General features: G+C 49.1%; 2 protein-coding genes across 4 annotated transcripts in view; both read right to left on the bottom strand.

Annotated features, from left to right (window-relative positions):
• Nucleotides 1-21,669, bottom strand: part of LOC310670196 (zinc finger protein RFP-like) — a 127,038-nt gene that overhangs the window by 15,551 nt on the left and 89,818 nt on the right. The window lies entirely within an intron of this gene.
• On the bottom strand, nt 1,654-20,263 carry LOC310670329 (uncharacterized protein). Of its 2 annotated transcripts, none has more exons than XM_083425516.1 (4): nt 20,096-20,263; nt 12,508-13,487; nt 10,082-10,208; nt 1,654-8,297 (listed from the first exon to the last, which is right to left on the bottom strand). In XM_083425516.1, exons 2-4 carry the CDS (start codon nt 13,303-13,305, stop codon nt 7,315-7,317), a joined length of 1,908 nt encoding a protein of 635 aa, XP_083281642.1. In that variant the 5' UTR covers nt 13,306-13,487; nt 20,096-20,263; the 3' UTR covers nt 1,654-7,314. The 2 variants fall into 2 exon arrangements, with proteins under 2 accessions (XP_083281642.1, XP_083281643.1); XM_083425517.1 differs by having other exon boundaries at nt 1,654-8,294.

The raw sequence follows: 21,669 nt of genomic DNA, 5'->3' as shown, positions 1-21,669 counted from the left end.
CCGTAAGTGACTGTGGAGGCCAATTCTGGATCCACACGTCCTTCCACAGTGGGGACATAGGTTTCTGGGCGAGAGTTGATCACAGTGCCAAGCATGCCTTCCACTTAGCACGTTTCTCCCTTGGGTCCTGAGTTTGAATGTCTTCAAAGCCCGTGACACCTTTGGTAAAGGCTGTTCTCCAATTGGAGCACTCTCAGGGCAGTGTTTCCCAATAGTTGGTGTTTATACTACATTTTAAAAAATTTGTCTTGAGAGAGTCTTTAAACCTCTTTTGTTGACCACCAGCATTACATTTTCCATTTTTAAGTTTGGAATAGAGTAGTTGCATTGGAAGATGATAATCAGGCACCCGGACAATTTCTTTAACTCTTTTAATTCCCAGCTGATATTAAACAGGTGCTCAGGGCTCATGAATTCTAGGCGCCACTTGTTAAATGTGGTTTTCCCTGAGGTCTTTGGCCCAGTCATTTTATAAAATATCAGTTGTACATCTGTAGAAATGCTTTCATTGTTTTGGGGTGTGTAGGAATGGCTTTGGGTTTAGAACTTGAATCTCATCTCACTTTTAATCTTCTAGTAAACCGCATCGATAGCTCTGTGTTGTGAAGCAGAACTTGTTAAAAAAGAAAAGAAAGACGCATAAGAATTGGAAGGGACCACGAGGATCATCAAGGCAACGGGATTAGAACCCATGACCCTGGGATTTAAGAATCTCATGCTCTGCCAACTGAGCTTTCCTAAATAGCTTATGTCTCTGAACCCTCGCCCCCTTGACTGATAAAAAACAGGGACACCTGGCTGGGCCCGAGGGGGTGGCATACCCTCCAACATTTCTCTGATGAAAATAAGAATGCTCTATTCTAATAATAAAAATAAGAATGCCCCGCCCATCTGACTGGGTAGCCCCAGCCACTCTGAGCAGCTTCTAACATATATAAAACACAATAAAACATTAAACATTAAAAAAAATCCCTATACAGGGCTGCCTTCTAATGTCTTCTAAAGGTTGTATAGTTACTTATCACCTTGGCTCCGGGGTCCCATAACTCCATACCCTCCAACATTTCTCTGACGAAAAGAGGGACGTCCCAGGGAAAAGCAGAAAATTCTGAGATGAAATCCAAAACTGGGACGTCTTCTGTAAATCCAGGTCTGTCCCTGGAAAATACGGACACTTGGAGGGTCCATAAGACTCCGCTGCTGCTTCTTGCGCAAGAGGGCCCTTCAGATGGCAATAGCCCAATAACACAGAACAATTAATAAAACGGAACGATGTACAAATGGTGCTGTATAAACCCACCTCCAATGCACTGCTTTTCTGCAACGATGACCTTGCAGGAAAACAGCACCACTGCGTAAGCTTGCAAGTTAATTGGGACAAATGCTGCATTAAAAAGCCAGTGTGGTACAGTGGTTAGAGTGCAGGATTAGGACCTGGGAGACTAGGGTTCAAATGCCCACTCAGTCAGGAAGCTCACTGGGTAACATTGGGCCTGTCACTCACTCTCAGCCTAACCTACCTGCTGCTGCTGCGAGGACCACTTTGGAGAAAAGGCGAGATATCAATGTAATGTAGCAGATGTCTCTAGTACTCTTCTTATAGAGAGACCTGGGGCAGAGCCCCTGAACACCCGGGACAAAAACTCTCTAGCATTATTAAATCAAAAGAATATTTATTTCAGAAATACAGCATATCAGGCACACACAACTGGCAGACAAGACGATAATCATCAACACTGAAACCACTAGCTAGCGCTGCCTTCGGTTGTTCCCAGCCAGAGACGGCAGGGTATCGGAGTGTAATTTACCACTCGAGTCGGAAAGCAGAGACGGGCTGTCCACACTGCATGCGTTTCACAGACAAAGTCCCGCCATGTAAGAGCCAGACGAAGAATCCCAAACACCATCGCTTAAGGTCAATAAACTCCAGCTGGGTAGGTGCCTGCGATCGTAGAATCACGGAATTGTAGAGTTGGAAGGGACTAACGAGGATCATCTAGTCCAACCGGCTGCAAGGCAGGATTCTCAGCTAAAGCATCCGTGGCTGGGGGCCACGTGGCATCAGAGCCCCCGTGGCATTTAGAAAATCCCGAGAAAATCCCTCCCCTCCCGTGAGTTCAATGGCTTAATTAATCATGCAGATTTGGAGTAACATCAAGCATATAGTTTTCTTTCTTGGGGTGGGGAAGTGGGATTAAAAATAAAGGTAAGGAAGATCAGCCGGACAACAGGTGTGTGGCAGCTCTTGTGCCGTTGTTCTGCCAGGATTCGACCCGCCGGAAATCAAACTGAACATGACTTAAGGCTTGGAGAAGAAATGGCTGATCCCTTCTCAAAAATCGATGGCCTCCGTTTGTAAAAAGAACTTTGCGGCCTCAAAATGGAATCTCTTGGTGCAAACAAGATGGCGTTGGTTTGGTTAAGAAGGCAATGTAATATAAAGCATTGACATCAAACCAAGAACAGGAAAAGGCCCGAATTTTCTCTCCTGGAAAGAAGCGTTGATGGATATCCATTAAACAAGGGCATCCTTTACAGGGACCAGCTGCTGAAATAAAATAGCACACACACAGCCAAAAGATGCAGGAAATCTACAGAGGTATTCATGCATTGCACATAAATATATTTTGGGCGCCAGAAAATGGTTCCTGGTGGAGTGACTGCAGAATCCCCTCTGAGCCAGACAGAGTTCATAGTCCAAAGTACGTGAGCAAAATTCAAGAGGGTGTCAACTAAGGAAGGATAAAGAAATAACTACTTGCCTGGGGCAAATAGACTGGGAAGCTTTTGTAAAATTGGAAGAGATTCCCCCCCAAAAAACCCCCACAATCTAGGCCATTGGTACTGTGCGGCTAACACAAGACTGCTGGGAGAGCATATTCTTTCTTCCTCTGATGAGGACAAGTAACTTTTGCAGACAAGTTGCAAAGTCTAGAGTAAGGCAAAGAGTTCTTTGGCAAAGTCAGGGGCGTGGTGGAATGGAGAACGCTGCAAATGAACTTTCCAGAGTTGCATAGCCGCAGGTTAAGAAATCATGGGTACCTGAATGGCACTGTTGACAATTTAACACATACGGAGTCCGTCAAGGCATACATAAGTGCACAAGCATATACTATATACAGGCATATAAACATAGCATCCCAAACCACAAAGACAGTAAAAAAAAAAATTTTTACCCATGCATATTTGCAAAGAAAAAACTAAACAAAATATAAAGACACGTACATATTCCGTTTAGACAATACATCACCCACCTACCGTGGCTTTTTAAACAGACAATTCGGCAAACAAAAGGCATTCAGGATCACATGAAATGACTTTTCGGAGCAATGCTATCATTTGTATACATGTTTAGTGTTAAGAACCAGCAGCCTGGAGACTCAGGTGCCATCTGCCCTATACAGTGGTACCTTGGTTTACAAACTGAATCTGTTCCGGAAGTCCGTTCTTAAACCAGAGCATTCTTAAACCAAGGTGTGCTTTCCCATAGCAACGAAGGACTCAATTTACAAACAGAACACATGCAACAGGAAGCGGAACATGTTCTGCTTCCAAGGCAAAGTTCACAAACCAAAACACCTATAGTACTTCCGGGTTTGCAGCATTCTTAATCCAGGTTTTTCATAAAATACTGTAAGCTGTTCTTAAACCAAGGTACCACTGTATATTGAAAGCAGTATCATGCCACTTGAGGCAGTCTTGGCTTCCCCAAAAGAATCATGGGAAATGTAGTTTGTTGAGGTTGCTGAGAGTTGTCAGAAGACCCCACTATCCCCCCTCACAGAACAACAAACCCCAGAGTTCACTGGGAGGGGGGACCAATTGTTAAACCACTCCGGGAATTGTTGCTCTGTGAGGGGGATAGTGTGAGGGGGGAGGTGTCTCCTAATAATTATTATAATTTATAATTTATACGCCACTCTGGGCAGCTTCTGGCAAATTAAAACACTAGTCACAGTGAAACACCAAACATTAAAAACTTCCCTATACAGAGCTGCCGTCTTAAAGGTAAAGGTAAGGGGACCCCTGACCGTTAGGTCCAGTGACGGACGACTCTGGGGTTGCGGTGCTCATCTCGTTTTATTGGCCGAGGGAGCTGGCGTACAGCTTCCGGGTCATGTGGCCAGCATGACTAAGCCGCTTCTGGCGAACCAGAGCAGCGCACGGAAACGCCGTTTACCTTCCCACCGGAGCGGTACCTATTTATCTACTTGCACTTTGACACGCTTTCAAACTGCTAAGTGGGCAGGAGCAGGGACCGAGCAACGGGAGCTCAACCCATTGTGGGGATTAGATAGTTGTTTATTTCCACACGGAAATAGTTCCACAGGGCGGACACCACTACCGAGAAGGCCCTCTGCCTGGTTCCCTGTAACTTCATTTCTTGCAGTGAGGGAACTGGCAGAAGGCCCTCGGCGCTGGACCGCAGTGTCTGGGCTGATGGGGATGGAGATGCTCCTTCAGGTATACTGGGCTAAGGCTGTTTAGGGCATTAAAGGTCAGCATCGGCACTTTGAATTGTGCTTGGAAACATACTGGGAGACAATGTAGGCCTTTCAGGATCGGTGTTATATGGTCTCGGAGGCCACTCCCAGTCACCAGTCTAGCTGCCATATTCTGGATTAGTTGCAGTTTCCTTCAAAGGTAGCCCCACATAGAGCACATTGCAGTAGTCCAAGCGGGAGATAACCAGAGCATGCACCACTCTGGCAAGACAGTCCACGAGCAGGTAAGGTCTCAGCCTGTGTACCAGATAGAGCTGGTAAACAGCTGCCCTGGACACAGAATTGAGCTGCACCTCCATGGACAACTGCGAGTCCAAAACGATGCCCAGGCTGCGCACCTGGTCCTTCAGGGGGACAGTTACCCTGTTCAGGACCAGGGAGTCCCCACCCCACCCACCTGCCCTGTCCCCCAAAACTAGTCGTGTCGGGATTCAACCTCAATCCATTGACCGCCTTAACTCTTAGCACCCTTAATGAACTACAGTTCCCAGGATATCTTAGGGAAAACCCCCAACTGCTTAAAAGTGGCATCACAGAGTCTCCAATGTATGGTGCAGCTGGGGCCTGAGACTTACTTCTGAGTAGACATGGTGTAGGATTGCACTGTAAAAGGACTCTCCCCCAGGCAGGATCTTTGCAAGCTGAGATAAAGGCAATAGCCATACTGGATATTTAAAGCACACGGAGCTATAATTCCCAGCACCCTTAACAAACTGGTACCCAATATTTTGGGGGGAAGTAAGCCTTGTTCTCCAAATATGGTGCGGCTCAGATAGGAAGACCTCTCCTCCCTTTTAGGATTCGGGGGCCAAATCCCATATCCCAGGGATGACAAACAGGAGTCTGGGTGCAGGGAAAGGGGCATCAATGTGGCCCCTGAGGCCTCATTATGTGGCCCTTGGGAGTCTCTCTAGACCAACACCAGCCTCACTCCACACCCTTCCGGAGAGTTTCTGCTGGACAGCGAACATCATCCCCAAACTGCCTCTGGGCAGGGAGCAGGAGAAGGGTCTGTGAAGGTGTGGAGAAACTAGCCTCTTGTACAAAGGGGAAAATGTGAATTTGCCGCTCAGGCCTCATTTGCTTCCGGCCTCGCCCACCACTGGCAGGTGGAGCCCAGAAGGTTGCCTAGAAAGGAACGTGAGGCTGGAAAAGGTTCCTTACCCCTGACGCAGCCCGTAATGTAGGGGACGAGAGCTCGAAACTGTGTGTCCAACACCAGGAGGGAGAAAACTTAGGACCCCTGTGGGATTACGTCAAAGATCCAGCCAGTCCTGCTGTGGCCAGCCAAGACCAGAAGCAGCAGCCCTTCCTCGCTGTTCCCCTCCCACCCCACAACTGCTGGTTTTTAGAGGTAGACTGCTTTGGGACCTGGAGGCTCGTGGCTCACAAAAGCCCTTTCGCCCCCCAAATTTCGCTCTAGCCAGAGCAGAAGACGAAGCTACCAGTCAGACCCATCTCTCCCAGAGTCCTGTTCCCCAAAGCGGCCAATCAGACACTTCCAGGAAGCGCACAAGCGCTGCCTTTTGCTTCTGAGCTGCAGGGGAAAAAGGGGCGCACGCCAACACCTTATTTACACGTTTACGGGCTGCAACTCTCCCCCAAGAACAGGGCTCACCAAGCCCAGGAGAACCTTGGGGCTAAGTCCTGAGTGTTAAAGCTTTTGGGCTCATTTCCAGATCAGCCCCTAAGAAACCCATTTGGCATCTTTGGGAAGCTCACCAAGCCGGGCGGGAAAGCAGAAACACCGCCCCCAGGGGTTGGTCTCCAGCATCTGGTATACTGCAACTGAAAATGGAGGTTCCGGATGTCGCCTTCATCGGCAGACTTGACCTCCCTGAATCCATCTGATCTTTTTCATTCTTTTTAAAAATCCATCTAAGCGTCACTGCCTCTTTTCGACAGCTGGTTCCGTTACACGTTCACGATTTCCTGTGTGAAGGCGAGTGTCTCCTTTTTTTTGCCAGTCCTGAACCTATCAGAATTGCCTTTAAAGTTAGGTTTAAATTCCAAGGTCCTCCTTTTCTTTCTGTCCTTCCAATCTGGATGTGCGTTTTGGTATAGAGTTTCTTTTGCCTACATAAGATGGCATGCCTGCTTGGGGCAGGGTCTCTTCTGCGTTCTGTACACTGCCTAGGCCTTCAGGTGCTCAGCAAATAATTTATTAGGGTTCTGCTTTACACCTGCGCCGTCTTGCTTGGTGGTGCTGACTGGCAGCAGCTCTCAAGCGGGGTGGGGGCAGGTGTCTCTCCTACACCACTTGCTAACGGATCATACTTTGAAACTGAACCTCATATCCTGGGGAAACTGAGTAGCATTTCTCCCTCTCTCCACTGTCTTTATGAAACGAGTCCGCTCAACGAGGCATGTGCTTTTACTTATATTCTCTGCTCCTCAGGAAAGCAAATGCGGCTAATTTTCCCACGAGCGGCGAGGCTTCGGCGGTTCCCCCCACCTTGCCTCGCCTCAAATAATCTCTCGCCTCTCGCAAAACATAAAATCCAGTCTTCACAACCAGCAGCTTTCCTGCACCGTTTCTGATTGCAGGTAGTGGATGGAATGCTTGGCTGCTCCTCTTTCAATTCTTGCATGTAAGAAACCTAGCATGTCAGGGGAAAGGCCCTGAGATGCTAGCTTCCTACACACGGGGTGATGTCCTTAAAAAAATAAACGAACGGTGAGAGCATTCAAAGACGAAGCTTCCCACCTGCGGCCTGATCTTTGGTCCAGCCCCGTTGAGAGACACGTCCCGCGGTGGCCCTCCTGCCAACCGCGTGCTTCTGCTCTGGGGGAGTCTTCCAAGAGCAGCTCAGAGCACGGGCAGGGCCTCCTGCCCGAGGTGCATCCTCTGGTGCTTCACGAAGTACGAGCTGGTGGTGAAGCTCTTTCCGCAGAAGTTGCACTTGTAGGGCTTCTCGCCGGTGTGGGTCCGTTTGTGGAGCACGAGGTGCGCCTTGCAGCTGAAGCCCTTGCCGCAGGCGGTGCAGGTGTAGGGCTTCTCGCCCGTGTGCGTCCTCTCGTGGTAGAGGAGAGCGGAGCGCTGGCGGAAGCTCTTCTCGCACGTGGAGCACTTGTAGGGCCTCTCGCCCGTGTGGATCCACTTGTGCTTGACCAGGTCCGAGCTGCGGTGGAAGCTGCCGCCGCAGTCGGAGCACTTGTAGGGCTTCTCGCCCGTGTGGATCCTCTCGTGCTTGACCAGGTCCGACCTCTGGTGGAAGCTGCGGCCGCAGTAGGAGCACGTGTGGGGCTTGTCGCCCGTGTGGAAGCGCTCGTGGACGATCAGCTTGGACCTCTGGCTGAAGCACTTCTCGCACGTGGCGCACTTGAAGGGCTTCTCGCCCGTGTGGATCCTCTCGTGCCGGGAGACGTCCGAGCTGCGGTTGAAGCTCTTCCCGCAGAAGGAGCACTTGTAGGGCCAGTCGCCCGTGTGCAGGCGCTCGTGGGCGATGAGCTTGGCCACCTGGCAGAAGCTCTTCTCGCACACGGAGCACTTGTAGGGGTTGGCCCCCGGAGGGAAACCCTCCGGCCCGAGGAACCCAGAGCTGGGGTTGAAGCTCCCCCCGCAGTTGGAGCACAGCGACTGCTTCTCTCCCGGCGTGGTCCCTTCCGCGGTGGCCCCTTCAGGGCCGTTCTCGTGATGCCCCTCGGGCCCGCTCTGACCCTTGTAGCTCTCTTCCATCTCACGGAAACGGCCGGCGGATTCCGTCCCGTCTGCCGAGAGCCCGTGAGATTCAGCTCCCTGAAGGGTTTTCCACCTGTTGGCCTCATTCTCGTGGATTTGCCCATCATCTGCTGGAAGAAAAAAAGAGAATCCGAACACAAGTTAGGTTTGTGTACCCCTGCAGAAAGCAGGCGTCGTAAGGGGTTGGACTAGATGTCCCTTGGGGTCTGACAGGAGCGAGTCAGCAGTAAATCACATGAGGACCACTGGACAGTTACGTTCAGCCAAAGGCAACTACAGTGGTACCTCGGGTTACAGATGCTTCAGGTTACAGACGCTTCAGGTTACAGACTTCGCTAACCCAGAAATAGCACCTCGGGTTAAGAACTTTGCTTCAGGATGAGAACAGAAATCGTGCTCCAGCGGCGCGGCGGCAGCAGGAGGCCCCATTAGCTAAAGTGGTGCTTCGGGTTAAGAACAGTTTCAGGTTAAGAACAGACCTCTGGAACAAATTAAGTTCTTAACCCGAGGTACCACTGTATGGGGTGCAAAGATCATCTCGCTTTCAGGCTGAGGGAGCCGGCGTTTGTCCACAGACAGCTTTCCGGGTCATGTGGCCAGCATGATTAAACCGCTTCTGGTGCAATGGAACACTGTGACGGAAGCCAGGGTGCATGGTAACGCTGTTTACCTTCCCGCCGCAGTGGTACCTATTTATCTACTTGCGCTAGCATGCTTTCAAACTCCTAGGTTGGCAGAAGCCGGTACAGGGAAACGAGAGCTTACCCATTTGAACCGCCGACCTTCTAATCGGCAAGCCCAAGAGGCTGAGTGGTTTAGACCATAACGCCACCCGCGTCCCTATATTAGCAAAACCCTTTATTAGCAAAACAGGATCCACACACGAGTGTTGGGCCTAATCAGCACAGCAACTCAGGTCTTGGCCCCGTGGAGCAGTTGCCGCGGCTGAAGGTCTGTGCCTCCTCTCCAGGGTTCTCTCTAAGCAATCGGAGACTGTGCCTGCGTGGCTGCCTTTGCTTCCCCTGCTTCATGCCTCCCCTGGTTCTGGGAGACCAGGGGGAAGGGAAGCTTTTTGCAGGAGGATGGGGAGACACCTGTGACCCTCCACCAGCCTGGCCCATCACTGCCTCTTGGCCTCCCTCTTCCTCCAGTTCAGCTTCTGCCTCTGATTCCAGGCTTCTCTCTGCCACAGACTCTCCCCACTCACTAAGCCCTGTTACCCTTTTAGGGGAGCACTGAATTTGGGCGCTGCTGAAATTGGAGACCCCAGTATCCATCACTGGGTGCAGCGAGGTCTAAATCCAATGGCTTCTCATGGCAGTGTGGAGATCTGCGTCTTCTTAAGGGTCAAGGTCTGGGCAGGGCTAATCCCCGACAGGCATGAACGATGTACAAATGGGGAAAACGTGCCCATCTGAACCCCTCTGTAGCTCGAAGTGTTTGCTCCGAAATAAACATACAACCCACCTGCACGTTTGGTACAAACCAGGTCTCAAGACTCCTGAGTTTTGACACACACATACGCAGCTGCTGGGTTAGCTCAGTCGGCAAAGCCCGAGACTCTTAATCCCGGAGTCATGGGTTCGAGTCTCATGTTGTGCAAAAGATTCCTGCAGCACAAGGGGTTGGACTAGATGGCCCTTGAAGGCCCTTCCCACTCTGCAAATCTACACAGCAGGAATGGCTTAACAGCGGCACTTCAGACGGCCAGAGATTACAGAAGCTGTAGTCCAGCAGTGCCTGGAAGACATTGGGTTCCTCATTCCGGGACTCCAACTCCTCTCAGCCCCCAGCCAGCCTGGCTGTTGTTCAGGGATGACAGGAGCTGTGCTCCAGCAGCATCTGACAGGCTACAGGTGAGCCACTTCGCTCCTCAGTCAGGAGAATCCCTTACCCATAGAGTGGCCGTCTTCTTCGACTTCCTCCTTGACGGGCCTCCCAAGCTGCCTTTCTGCACTCCTGCTCGCCGCGTGCTCAGCGTCGGGGAAATTTACGGTCACCACATGGAACATCCCTGGGCCCTGAAAATAGCAGCGAGCATTTTATTTTGCTTTGTCAAGATCGTTATTATTTCGTGAATTTATACCCCACCCTTCCTCCCCAGATGGAGCCCAGATGGAGGGAGAGTGCCTCAATGAGCAAGTGGCCGAATTATTCCCAGGCCATTGCTGCCTTTGGGGCAGCAAATTCACTGTGTGAAGAAGGGCTTTCTTTAGCTTCATGGTCCACCAACGACAGGGGTGGCCAACTCCCAAGAGACTGCAATCTACCGTACAGTGGTACCTCGCAAGACGAAAAACTCGCAAGACGAAAAACTCGCAAGACGAAAGAGTTTTTTGAGTTGCTTCGCAAGACAAATTTCCCTATGGGCTTGCTTCGCAAGACGAAAACGTCTTGCGCCTTTTTCTTAAAACCGTCAATGCATTCCTATGGGAAACCGTCAATGCATTTCCTATGGGAAACCGTGCTTCGCAAGACGAAAAATTCACAAGACGAAAAAACTTGCAGAACGAATTAATTTCGTCTTGCGAGGCACCACTGTATTTTTCGCTCTATAGGACACACTTTTCCCCCTCCAAAAATTAAGGGGAAATGTGTGTGCGTCTTATGGAGCGAATGCAGGCTGCGCGGCTAAGCCCAAAGCCAGAACAGGGAGACGGAGCACTGCACAGCACTCCGCCTCGCTGTTCTAGCTTGGGGACGACTGCGCGCAAAGCCTCTCCAGGGCAGCGGGGTGCCTTCACCCCGCTGCCCTGCAGAGGCTAGCAAGGCTGTTCCCAAGTCAGAACAGCGAGACGGAGGGCTCCGTCCCATGGTCCGGTGCGTCCTATAGAGTGAAAAATCCGGTACTCACAGAATTAAAAACTGGCAGTGATCAGGTCGGATCAGGTCAAAGTTATTGAGCTTTTTTTAGGGTAGCCGAGATCTACCACCACTATCTACCACAGACGTCCAGTTGCACATGCCTGGCCTACAAGGTCTCGTGCTACTGGGGCTTGTGTGTGTGTCTCCCCATTCACGTTCTTCACACCATGAATAAGTTTTTACACCTTTACTATGTCTCCTATTACTTGCCACCTTTTCTCTAAACCCCAAACCTTGTACCCTTTCCTCAAAATCTTTGCTCCATCGCCTTCATCATTTCAGTTGCCCTATTCTGGACCTACAATATCCTTTTTGAGGTGAGGAGACCAGAACTGCCACGGATTTGTTTAACAGTGTCATGAGAGCGGCAGTTTTATTTCCAATTTCTCCTCATGATCCCTTACGTGGAATTTGCCTTTCCCCACAGCTGCCGCACCCTTCATCAAGCTATTTGCTGTAAATGCTCCTGGTCAGTTCCCGGTCAGCATCCTTATTTTTGTATTTTGTATTTTTGTAATTCTAAGTTGCTTTAAACGGGTTTCTAGTGTTGTGCAATCTTGTGTTTCAATATTAATGGTGTGTTTTATTTGTTGTAAGCCACCCTGGGACCTTAAGGAGAGGGGCAGGTAATAAACTGTAACAACAACAACAACATTTTGCCCCAATGAGTATATATAGTTTGCGCTGAATTGCATTTGACATTTTATTGCCCGTTCACTCAGTTTGAAGAGATTAGACATCTCCACAATCCCTTTTCGTTCTCATTAACACGAGCAATTTAGTACAATCAGAAACCATGCTCACCCTAAGGCCCACAGTTAACTCGAAACCATTAATTATCAATTTAACTATTTATTTTTTATAAAAAAAATTAAATTAACTTTGGGCAGCAAAATGTCTTAGGATGGTCCGGCTTCCCCCAAAGGCTCTTTGGAACTGTAGTTTGTTTGTTGTTGCCATTTAGTCGCTTTCCTCGCGGAAATGGCTCCGTGACTTACAGGCGCAACAGAAATGCTAACACCAATTACGATAAAACACAGCCGAACCTTAAAAACCCACATCTGCACAAGTAAAAGACAGGTCTTCCCTACTAAAAGAGGCCACAAATACTTAAAAACCTTTCAAACCAAGGGGCTGAGGTAAAACGGAAAGTTTTCACCCGGCGCTTTAAAACAGAAAATGACAACCAGTGTTGCTTAAAGGTGCTGAGAGTTGTTAGGAGACACACGCTCAAAGCTACAATTCCCAGAGTGGCTTATTCCCTTTCCACAGAGAACTGTGGGAACTGTAGCGCTGTGAGGGGTATGGGATTGCCTAACGGCTCTCAGCACCCCGAACAAGCTACAGTTCCCAGGGCGCTTCTGGAGGAGGCCACAATGATTCGAGTGGTATAAGAGGGCTTTGAATGTATTGTGCGGATGTGGGCCCCCCCCATCTGGAAGCGGATCTCCTCACCTTCTGGTCCTGCCTGCCCTCCTCCTGGTCCCTCTGCAGGAAATCCTCTGCCAGGGCCACCGCCTGGGCGCAATTGTGAGGGCGGCATTCCTTGACCCAGCTCTCCATCTCCGAGGGCAGGACAGTCAGAAACTGCTCCAGCACCAGAAGCTCCAGGATCTGCTCCTTGGTGCGCCTCTCCGGCTGCAGCCATTGCTGGCACAGGTCCCAGAGGCGGCTGCAGACCTCGCGGGGACCCTCGGCCTCCTGGTAGTGGAACTGCCGGAAGTGCTGGCGGTTCGTCTCGGCGCCGGCGGGGTCCTCGCTGCTCTCCATCTCCTCCTTCACTTTCCTCTGATCTTGGCTGGCCGGCGGACCCGTCCCGTCAAAGCCTGGCGGCGGGGGGACGAAGTGCCCTTCCGCGGGCCGGTGGCTGGTCGTGGCTCCCCCGTCAAAATGAGCCGCGGGTGCCTTCATGTCCCCCCACGAGGTGGTGCCCGGAAGCTGCCGGGACCCCCATCCCGAGCGAGGAGACTGCACCCCACCCAGAAACTCCTGCCATTGTGCCTCCCACTGCTGCGACGACATCCCGTCCTCTGGTTCTTGTTTGATGTGCTGCGGTCCTCTCCATCTCAGGCCTTGCCTGTCGGACCCTGTCTGGGTGGCACTGGGGCTGGCACCCTGCCCCTCCAATTCCACCTCTTGCTTCAAGCCCAACGGCTCCGCGTCTTCCATTTTCAGGGCTAAATTCGCCCCTCGTTCCAGACCAGCCCGGAACTGGAGATCCAGAGGCGACGTGTCTCTCCGTTGGGCCGCCATTTTGTCTCGCCACAGACGTTTTCTCCTGCCCTCGGCTGCGACGGAATTGGGAAGGCCTGGGATTTGGGGCCTGCCGTTACATCGCGGTGAAACGGGCTGTTCCGCAGGGCATGTGAGGCGAATTTTTGTTGTTCGTCTCGGGAGAGATTCAAGGTCATATGGAAGCGGCTGGCATTTTCTCCCTGAAGGGAGGAAACACAAACGGGTGTCACAGAGACAGGTGAAGGTACCCAGCAAAGTGCCAGTCAAGTCCTCGAGAGACTCGGGTTCGAATCCTCACTCAGCCATGAAGCTCGCTGGGAGACCTTGGGCAAGTCACAATTGCCCTCAGCCTGACCTACCTCACGGGATGGTCATGAGGGCCAAAAACCAGGTGGGGAAGCTGGCTGTCTGCACCACCTTGAGCTCCTTGGAAGACAGGCAAGATATAAATATTTTCAAATAAATAAAATAAAGCAAACACCTTGTGGAAATGAAGGGAGCAACATTCAGTCAATTAACTGGTCAGATTAATTTGAACTTTTTCCTTTTTAACCCAGCCTTTAATTGGTTAACCCTGATGGTCTTGAACCCTGATGGTCCAGGTAGTAGAATATTTTGTGGGGAAATGTCATTTTTATTCAGTTAAAAAGACCTATGGGGAAATGGAGAAGACAAGCCTCATCTTAAAATAAGCTTCCCGTCTTCACTCTCCCTTGATAGCGTTGTCAAGGAAATAAGCAACTATTTTACTTTTTAAATAAATCTGAAGGCAGCCCTCTTTAGGGAAGTTGTTAATGTTTAATCCTGTCTTGTGTTTTTAATATTCGGTTGGGAGCTGCCCAGAGTGGCTGGGAAAACCCAGCCAGATGGGCGGGGTATAAATAATAAATTATTATATTATTATATTACCGTATATATATTTCAAAGACTTTTTTAAAGGAAACCACCAAAATTGTTGAGCTTTATTAAGGAAAACCCGAAAGTTGATGAGATTTTTTGGGTTGCGTTTTTAGGGGAACCAAAATTGTTGGGCTTTTTTAAGTAAAAGCTACAAGAATTTTTGAGTTTTGGAGCTTTTTAAAGACATTTTCGGCATGATTTAACCCCCTAGAGAATCAGGACATAAGAATGTTTGCAGAAAGAATGTTTCTTCTGACATTAGTGACCAAGATTGTGCAATTCCAGCCATCACCTTTGTTGCGAAGCCTCCAGTTTATCTCTTTTATTGAAACTATAAACTGTACTGTGTTTTGCTTGGAGCAGTTTTTAATTGTGTTTTTATAACCTTGGATTGTATTGTTATAACCTTCCTGAGGGACCTTGCGGTGAAGGGCAAGGCAAGGAACCCTCGATAGTAAAGCAACAAATAAATCGTTTGAAAACAAAGAAAACCTGCTTCTTGCTTCAGAATAGGGTTGATATAAGTTAAAAAAAAAAACCTGCTCCTTTTCCCTTATGGGGTACCCAAGAGCCCATATAGAGTCCTTTTGCAGGTTCTCTATCGGTAGGAGAAAATAACAGAGGCCAACCAGAGAAAATTGAGAAGCAAAGCAGCTAGTAAGCCTGATCTTTATTGACTGTTGCAATAGGGTGCTCCCCAACACGTAGGAGAGAGAATGGGGAAGACCTCGAACAATGGCGCACAAGGCCTTATATATCCATTTTGCAATTCCCTGCCCTGGAGCTCCAGATCACCCCTCCATACAGACATCACAGAAGGGGTGTAGACCAAAACCACCCTCCAGATACATCATACCTCCATCAAAGAAAAGGCGGTCTACAACAGAAATCTGAGTGCATTGTTTATCTCCCGTCTGGCAGCCTGATTGGATTACCTGGGGAGCCTGGCCAGTCTTTTGTAATGATGAATACTTAGTTCCTGAGCCAGGTCACAGGCTCACCCTATTCATACACAGACATACCCTTCAGACAGGATTTGTGAAGGAAAAGACAATGAGGAGGCTTTTCCATTTTCCTTCGACCTTGCAGAGAGATATTTGAGGTCAATTTGGGAGGGATAAAATGGTTCCAGGATTTTTTATGTGGGGTTTCAGACATGTGGTTTATATATACAGTTATGAACATTTATCATAACAAAATACAAATAAACAAAGTTAAATGTCTGGAAATATGGGTTGCAGTTCCATTTGAAATCCTTCTGGCGCGTGACAGAGTGCATCTCCTGGATGAGATATCACCTGAGCAACTGGACACGACAGCTCAACTTGAGGAGGCAAAGGAAGAGCAAAATGCAGACAATTTTTTTAGCAGTTGAGCAGGTTTCATGCTATATATTGGCCTTCCCCAACCAGGAGGCCTCTTGATGTTGCCGGACTCCAACTCCCATCACCCCCCGCAAGCAGAGCCAATGGTCAGGGATGATGGGAGTTGGAGTCTGGGATCCGAAGGCACAGCTTACCACAACATCCCTGGTTTACATACTTAGAGTAAGCCCCACTGAACCCAGGGGGATTGAATTCTGAGTAAACATTAATTGGGCCGTACATTTAAGGCAGTAAACACTCCTGGCTTCCCCCAAAGAATCCTGGGAGCTGTAGTTTGTTTGGGGTGCTGAGAGTTGTCAGGAGAAGCCTATTCCCCTCACAGAACTACAGTTCTCAAAGTGGTTTAACAAACAATCCCTTTCTCCTGGGAAGTTGGAGAATTGTAGCTCTTAAAGGGGCCAATTTAAATCTTAAATTTTACAAGGTTAAAACCAGCATTTTTAAAAATGCATTGTAGCACTGAAACGCTTCCCCTGGTGGATTAATTCTCCTAAAATTGCTCTTGATGCATTTACAGCATAACATTAATCAAACGGGTTGAATCGACAGCATATCAAGTTTAAGGGGTGTTTTTTTTTAAGAGGATGCTTGTTTAACTTGCTCTTTTCAGCTGGCCCTTTTTTGTTTGGTGTATTTTAGCACGCATTGTTGTCCATTTCACAGCGTGGTTGGCTGTTATTATTTTATGTTCCGTTCCCCGCCCTGGTATTCGTACAGAGGAAGGGCAGGCTATAAATATTATAAAGAAATAAATACCGTATTTTTCGCTCTATAGGACGCACCGGACCATAGGAGGGGGAGAACAGGGAAAAAAATGTTTTTCCTTGTTCTCCCCCTCAAAAACAAGGTGCGTTCAAGAGCAGGTCAAGGAACAGCGCAAAGGCTGCGCACAGCCTTGCCCCTGCCCCCTGAGCTTGTGGGGCTGGTTTCCCCCACCGCCAGCCTCAAATATCCCTGAAGCCTTTGGAGCGCAGCTGCACTCCAAAGGCTTGAGGCTTCGGGGACATCCTTCGTAGCCTTCACCCCGCTGCCCTGCGAAGGCTTTACGCAGCCATTCCAAAGCTAGAACAGCTTCGGGCTGCAGGCTGCTATCCGCCAGCCTTCGGAGCCCAGCAGGAGTTCCGAAGGCTTGCGGATAGCTTCCTGAAGCCTGGAGAGCGAGAGGGGTCGGTGCGCACCGACCCCTCTCGCTCTCCAGGCTTCAGCGAAAGCCTGCATTCGCCCCATAGGACGCACACACATTTCCCCTTCATTTTTGGAGGGGGGGAAGTGCGTCCTATAGAGCGAAAAATGCGGTAATAAATAAAACTGCCTAAAGAAAATTATACCACCAGAAGTTCAACAGAATCAGCATCAAAACCATGTAAGCACTAAAGGACACAACATAAAGAACACTTCAAATTCATGATTGTGTTCTTGTCATTATTGCTGTTACCATTTGCTTTCTCTCTGTGTGAATGAGATGATTCTATGATTCTGCTTTACAACATTGCCGTGCAAACACGGTGGGTGTTGTCACCTAAGTGCTAAAATATCTGCCTATGCTCACTGAATATGCCTCTCAAATACAAATTATGCCACAGCAACAGAAGGCAAAGCTATGATAACCCAAAACCTTTAAGATGAAAGATGCTATTGGGAATAATATTTCTGTGTGTGTGTGTGTCTGAGATTCCTTTCCCACCCTTCACCGTAAGGTCCTGGGGGGTTACAACAACATAACCATACAATTAAAAGCAAGTAAAACGGTGTACGCAATTATAAAAACAAGTAGAATGAGTAGAACAATTCCAAACAAAAGTAGCACAGTACTGATTAGCCAAAACAGAAAGATTCCATGGTGGACTTGTAAAAGGGTAAAAGAATATTGGGGAATGATCCATAATGAATTGAAAAAAATGTTCAAAATTACTTCCCCAAAAACACCCCAGAGTCCTTTCAGTTGGGAATAATTCAGACTGAAATTCCCAGGGGTCAAAAAGGTTATTTATGTATGCCACTACTGCGACCCGTGTTTTGTTAGCCCCAAAATGGAAAACGAGGGAGGTCCCAACTAAAGAAGAACGGCGACTTAAGATGACAATATGCACAGCTTGCTGACTTAACATATAGAATAAGAGAACAAGAACATACGTTTAGAGAAGATTGGAAAACGTTTATTGAATATTTGGGAAATAATTGTGTACAGCTGAAAGCTGAAAGCCTTAGAGGTGGTTTACAATAGAAATTTGAGAGTATGGCTTATCTCCTGTCTGTCAAGATACCCGATCAAGCTTGCCAAATCCGTAGAAATGGTAGAACCTTAGTTCTTGAATCCATTTCTCGGACCTGCACCTACCCAGATGTTCTTTGGACATCTTTAAAAAGCTTTGCTTTTAACAAATACTTGCCGGACAAGTTTTGCAGAGGGGAAGCCCATTCATTCCAAAAAGTTTATCGATTCACAGGATTTGCAAGTGGGAAGAACTATTGAGAGAGGTTTTCGAAGATGAGCCAAGATGGCTTCAGGATTGCTCTGTGTAAAAAGTGCATTTCTCTTCGGGAATACTTCCTAATTTTTGAAGGGTAAAGGATTGGTTTTAAACAGAGTGTGTATCTACTATGTGTGTGCACCTTAACATTTTTATATCACCACCACCAAAGACTTCTGGGAGCTGTTAAGAGTGCTGGGAACTGCAATTCTGCAAGGGGATTAACTGCAGTTTCCAGGATTATTTGGGGTAAGTCATGTGCTTTAAATGTATGGTGCCCACTCCTACCACCACCAACCTCTGCCCCAAACCCTCGCCAGGCAGAAGACATAAGGGCATCACACAGCCCCATCTTTCCCTGGGCCCTTCTCAAGGGTAGGTAGCAGTTCAGCCAATAACCATCCATCAACACACAGGAGAAAAACCCTGGCCAAAGATGTGGCCAAACCAGTTCCTTCTACACTTGCTATTTCTGGATCGTTTTACAGACCAAGTTGCAGGGTTAGTGCAGGGCCCTCAAGGCCACCCCCTGGCCAAACCCACCAGTTTTCAGGTGGGTTATTAGACCGCAGGCTTTCAGTCAGGGACCGTGTTGTCATGTTAAACAATAAATATAACAAAAATAATAATTAACAGCAACAGCTATAAACAGATCCTGAATATTCGCTCGCTTCCTCATAGGGTCTGAGAATGTGGCCAGGAAACTTAGGAACTACCTTACTACTGAATGGGGGCCCCCGGTTCATCGGGTTCAATATTGTCAGCCCAGACTGGCAGCAGCTCTCTAGGGTTTCAGGCAGGGATGTCTCCCAGCTCCACTTGGAGACTGAACTTTTACCACTGATCTATGGCCCTTCAGCTTTTATGTATCAGAATAACACAGGATTCCAGTTTTGGGGAAAGAGTAACAATAACAAGACTGAAGTCAGTCTAAGGCTGCTCTGAAATTGCAGGACCTTTCGGGTGGATAAAGGTTCTTTCCAGAAGAGGGGGAAAGCATCAAAGGGGGATAACACCTCTTCGTCCTCCTGCCTTATTGTAACCAAGCCTAAACACAGGTAGCTGAAAGAGAGCCAGTGGTGGAATCGTGGTTAGAGTACTGGACCAGGACCTGGAAGACCCGGATTCAAATCCTTGCGTGGCCATGAAACTCACCAGGTTAACCTCGGGCCAGTCACAGTCTGTTAGCCTAACCTACCTCCCAGGGTTGTCGTGGGACGACCTACCTCGCAGGGTTGTTGCAGGGGGTTGGACGAGATGGCCCTTGGGGTCCCTTCCAACTCTAGGATTCCACAGAGACGAAAATGGCAGGGAAACCATAAATGCTGCCTCCTCAAACTCTTTGGCAGGGAGGGGCAGCTGGGATTGCAATCTAATAAATAAATGCATTTCCCCAGACCGCTTTCTTGTCCATTTGTCCATTTCCTGCCTCTGCCCTCTCCTACCCCTTTGCACTGCAAGCTCATCGAGGCAGAGACCTGCACAGTCGCCTCTTGCCACTTTGCCACAGGCCCGTCCTCGCAAATGGACGGCGCGGCGCTCGGGGAAACCAGGAGGAGGTTTTGCGCGGGGGGAACAAGAATCGGCAGAGGGGTTTGTGCAGGGGAACAAGAATCGGCAAAAGGGTTTTGTGTGGGAAAAACAAGAATCAGTAGAGGGGTACAAGAATCGGCAGAGGGGTTTTGTGCGGGGGGGACAAAAATCGGCAGAGGGGTTTTGTGCGGGGGGGACAAGAATCAGCAGAGGGGTACAAGAATCGGCAGAGGGGTTTTGTGCGGGGGGGACAAGAATCGGCAGAGGGGTTTTGTGCGGGAATGCAAAGGCCACATCCTCCCCACCCAGCCCCCCTTTCCTAAAAGGAGCAGGACTGCAAAAATCCTGGAGGGGGGGCGGGGCGCAGGGCTATCCACCTTCCTGGATCTGGCTTAGCTGCCGGGCAGCTGTCAAGGGCGCCCCTCCCGCCCCTCTTTCTCCCCCTCCCCTTGCATGCAACACCCCCGAGCGACGCCCGGGCGGCTTGGAAAACCCCGCCGGCCCCTCCCGGCAACTGACCTCCCGGAGCGGCTTCCCGGGCGCAGCTGCCTCCGCTCTGCAAGGAGCCCTGGCCGGGCGCTGGGTCTTCCGGGCCGGGAGGGCGAGGGAGCAGCGAGGGGCCTCCGCTCTGTCCCAGCCTCCCTCTCCTGAACTAAGGATGGGCAGAGAACGTTCCCCGGGAGCCTCTCCTCGCCGCCGCCGCCGCCGCAGCTCTATCGTTTTAACTCTTCGCGCGCGGGCGCGCTCCCAAGGTGGCCGGCGCAGAGGATGCGCCCCTTTCGCCGCCCCTTGGAGGACTCGCTTTTCTTGAGGAATGCATGGGCAGCTGCTTCTTTTTAGAGCTTCGGCGGGCACACGTGCTGCCTGCGAGTGATTTTTGCTGTTGCCGCAGCCGCCCTTAGGTTGGTCTGCTTGCGATGAGTCTGCCTCGCCATCCACAGCCCTTCCTGGGAAGCCAGTGATGGTGAAACTGAAGTGGGGGCGGAATACAAAGGCGACCTCGGCTCCGTCGATGGCTAAATGAACATGCAGCTTGCAAATACAGAAGAATATATTGATGGTGCATTATCTGGACACCTTGGTCAAGTTCTGATAAGGTGCAATAATGTCCTTTATACAAGGGGTGTGGAAGAAGATGGAGAAATGAGAGAATAACTATTTTGGGGGGAAAGTTGTTGTTGTTTTTCAACTGTGCTAAGAAACTGAGTTGTCCGGTTTTGTTTGTTTGCTTTTTTAAAGGTTTCGTCAAGTGACATTTTTTATGGACAAAAAATAAACATTGTAATTGAAGAAAAATTACCACTATGGAAGAAAAATAAACATACTATTTCTGACAGTTTAAAAGGGGGGGGGATGCATGGACAGACATGCATAGATCGAGGGCTCTTTATCACATCATCATCATCATCATCATCACAGAAATTGGAAGAGACCCCCCGAGGGTCATCTAGTCCAGCCCCCTGCAATGCAGGAATCTTTCGCCCAATGTGGGGCTCAAACTCGTGAGATTAAGAGTCCCATGCAGAGCTTCCCAAACTTCGGTATGTCAGCTTCAGTGTGTAGCATAGCTGTCAACATTTCCCTTTTTTAAAGGGAAATTCCCTTATTCCAAATAGGATTCCTCGCAAGAAAAGGGGAAAGTTGACAGCTATGGTGTGTAGGTGTCTTGCGCGAACGCTCCCCACGCTCCCTCCTAGGACTGGAAAGGGGTTAGTTTAACCTCCGATTTGCTAGTAAAACTGGATGACTGTGTCGCGACATGATGCACGTCTAAAAAGTATGTCACCAGCATGAAAAGTTTGGAAACCTCTGCTCTACTGAGCTATCCCTCAGGTGCCTGCAAATTTTCCCCCATAATTTTCTTTCTAGGAGAGCTAGATGCTTAACATACCCTCCAACATTTCTCCAATGCCAATAGGGACATCCTATTCAATCATCACCATCATATTTATATCCCACCCATCTCACTGGGTTCCAACATATATAAAACATAATAAAACATTAAGCATGAAGAAGAAGAAGAAGAAGAAGAAGAAGAAGAAGAAGAAGAAGAAGAAGAAGAGGAGTTTGGATTTGATATCCCGCCTTTCACT

The sequence above is a fragment of the Podarcis tiliguerta genome, assembly GCF_965153285.1.
Source record: "Podarcis tiliguerta genome assembly, chromosome: 2".
NCBI classification, from domain to species: Eukaryota; Metazoa; Chordata; class Lepidosauria; order Squamata; family Lacertidae; genus Podarcis; species Podarcis tiliguerta.
The sequence above is the reverse complement of the archived record's forward strand: the minus strand, read 5'-3'. Positions and strand labels throughout refer to the sequence as shown.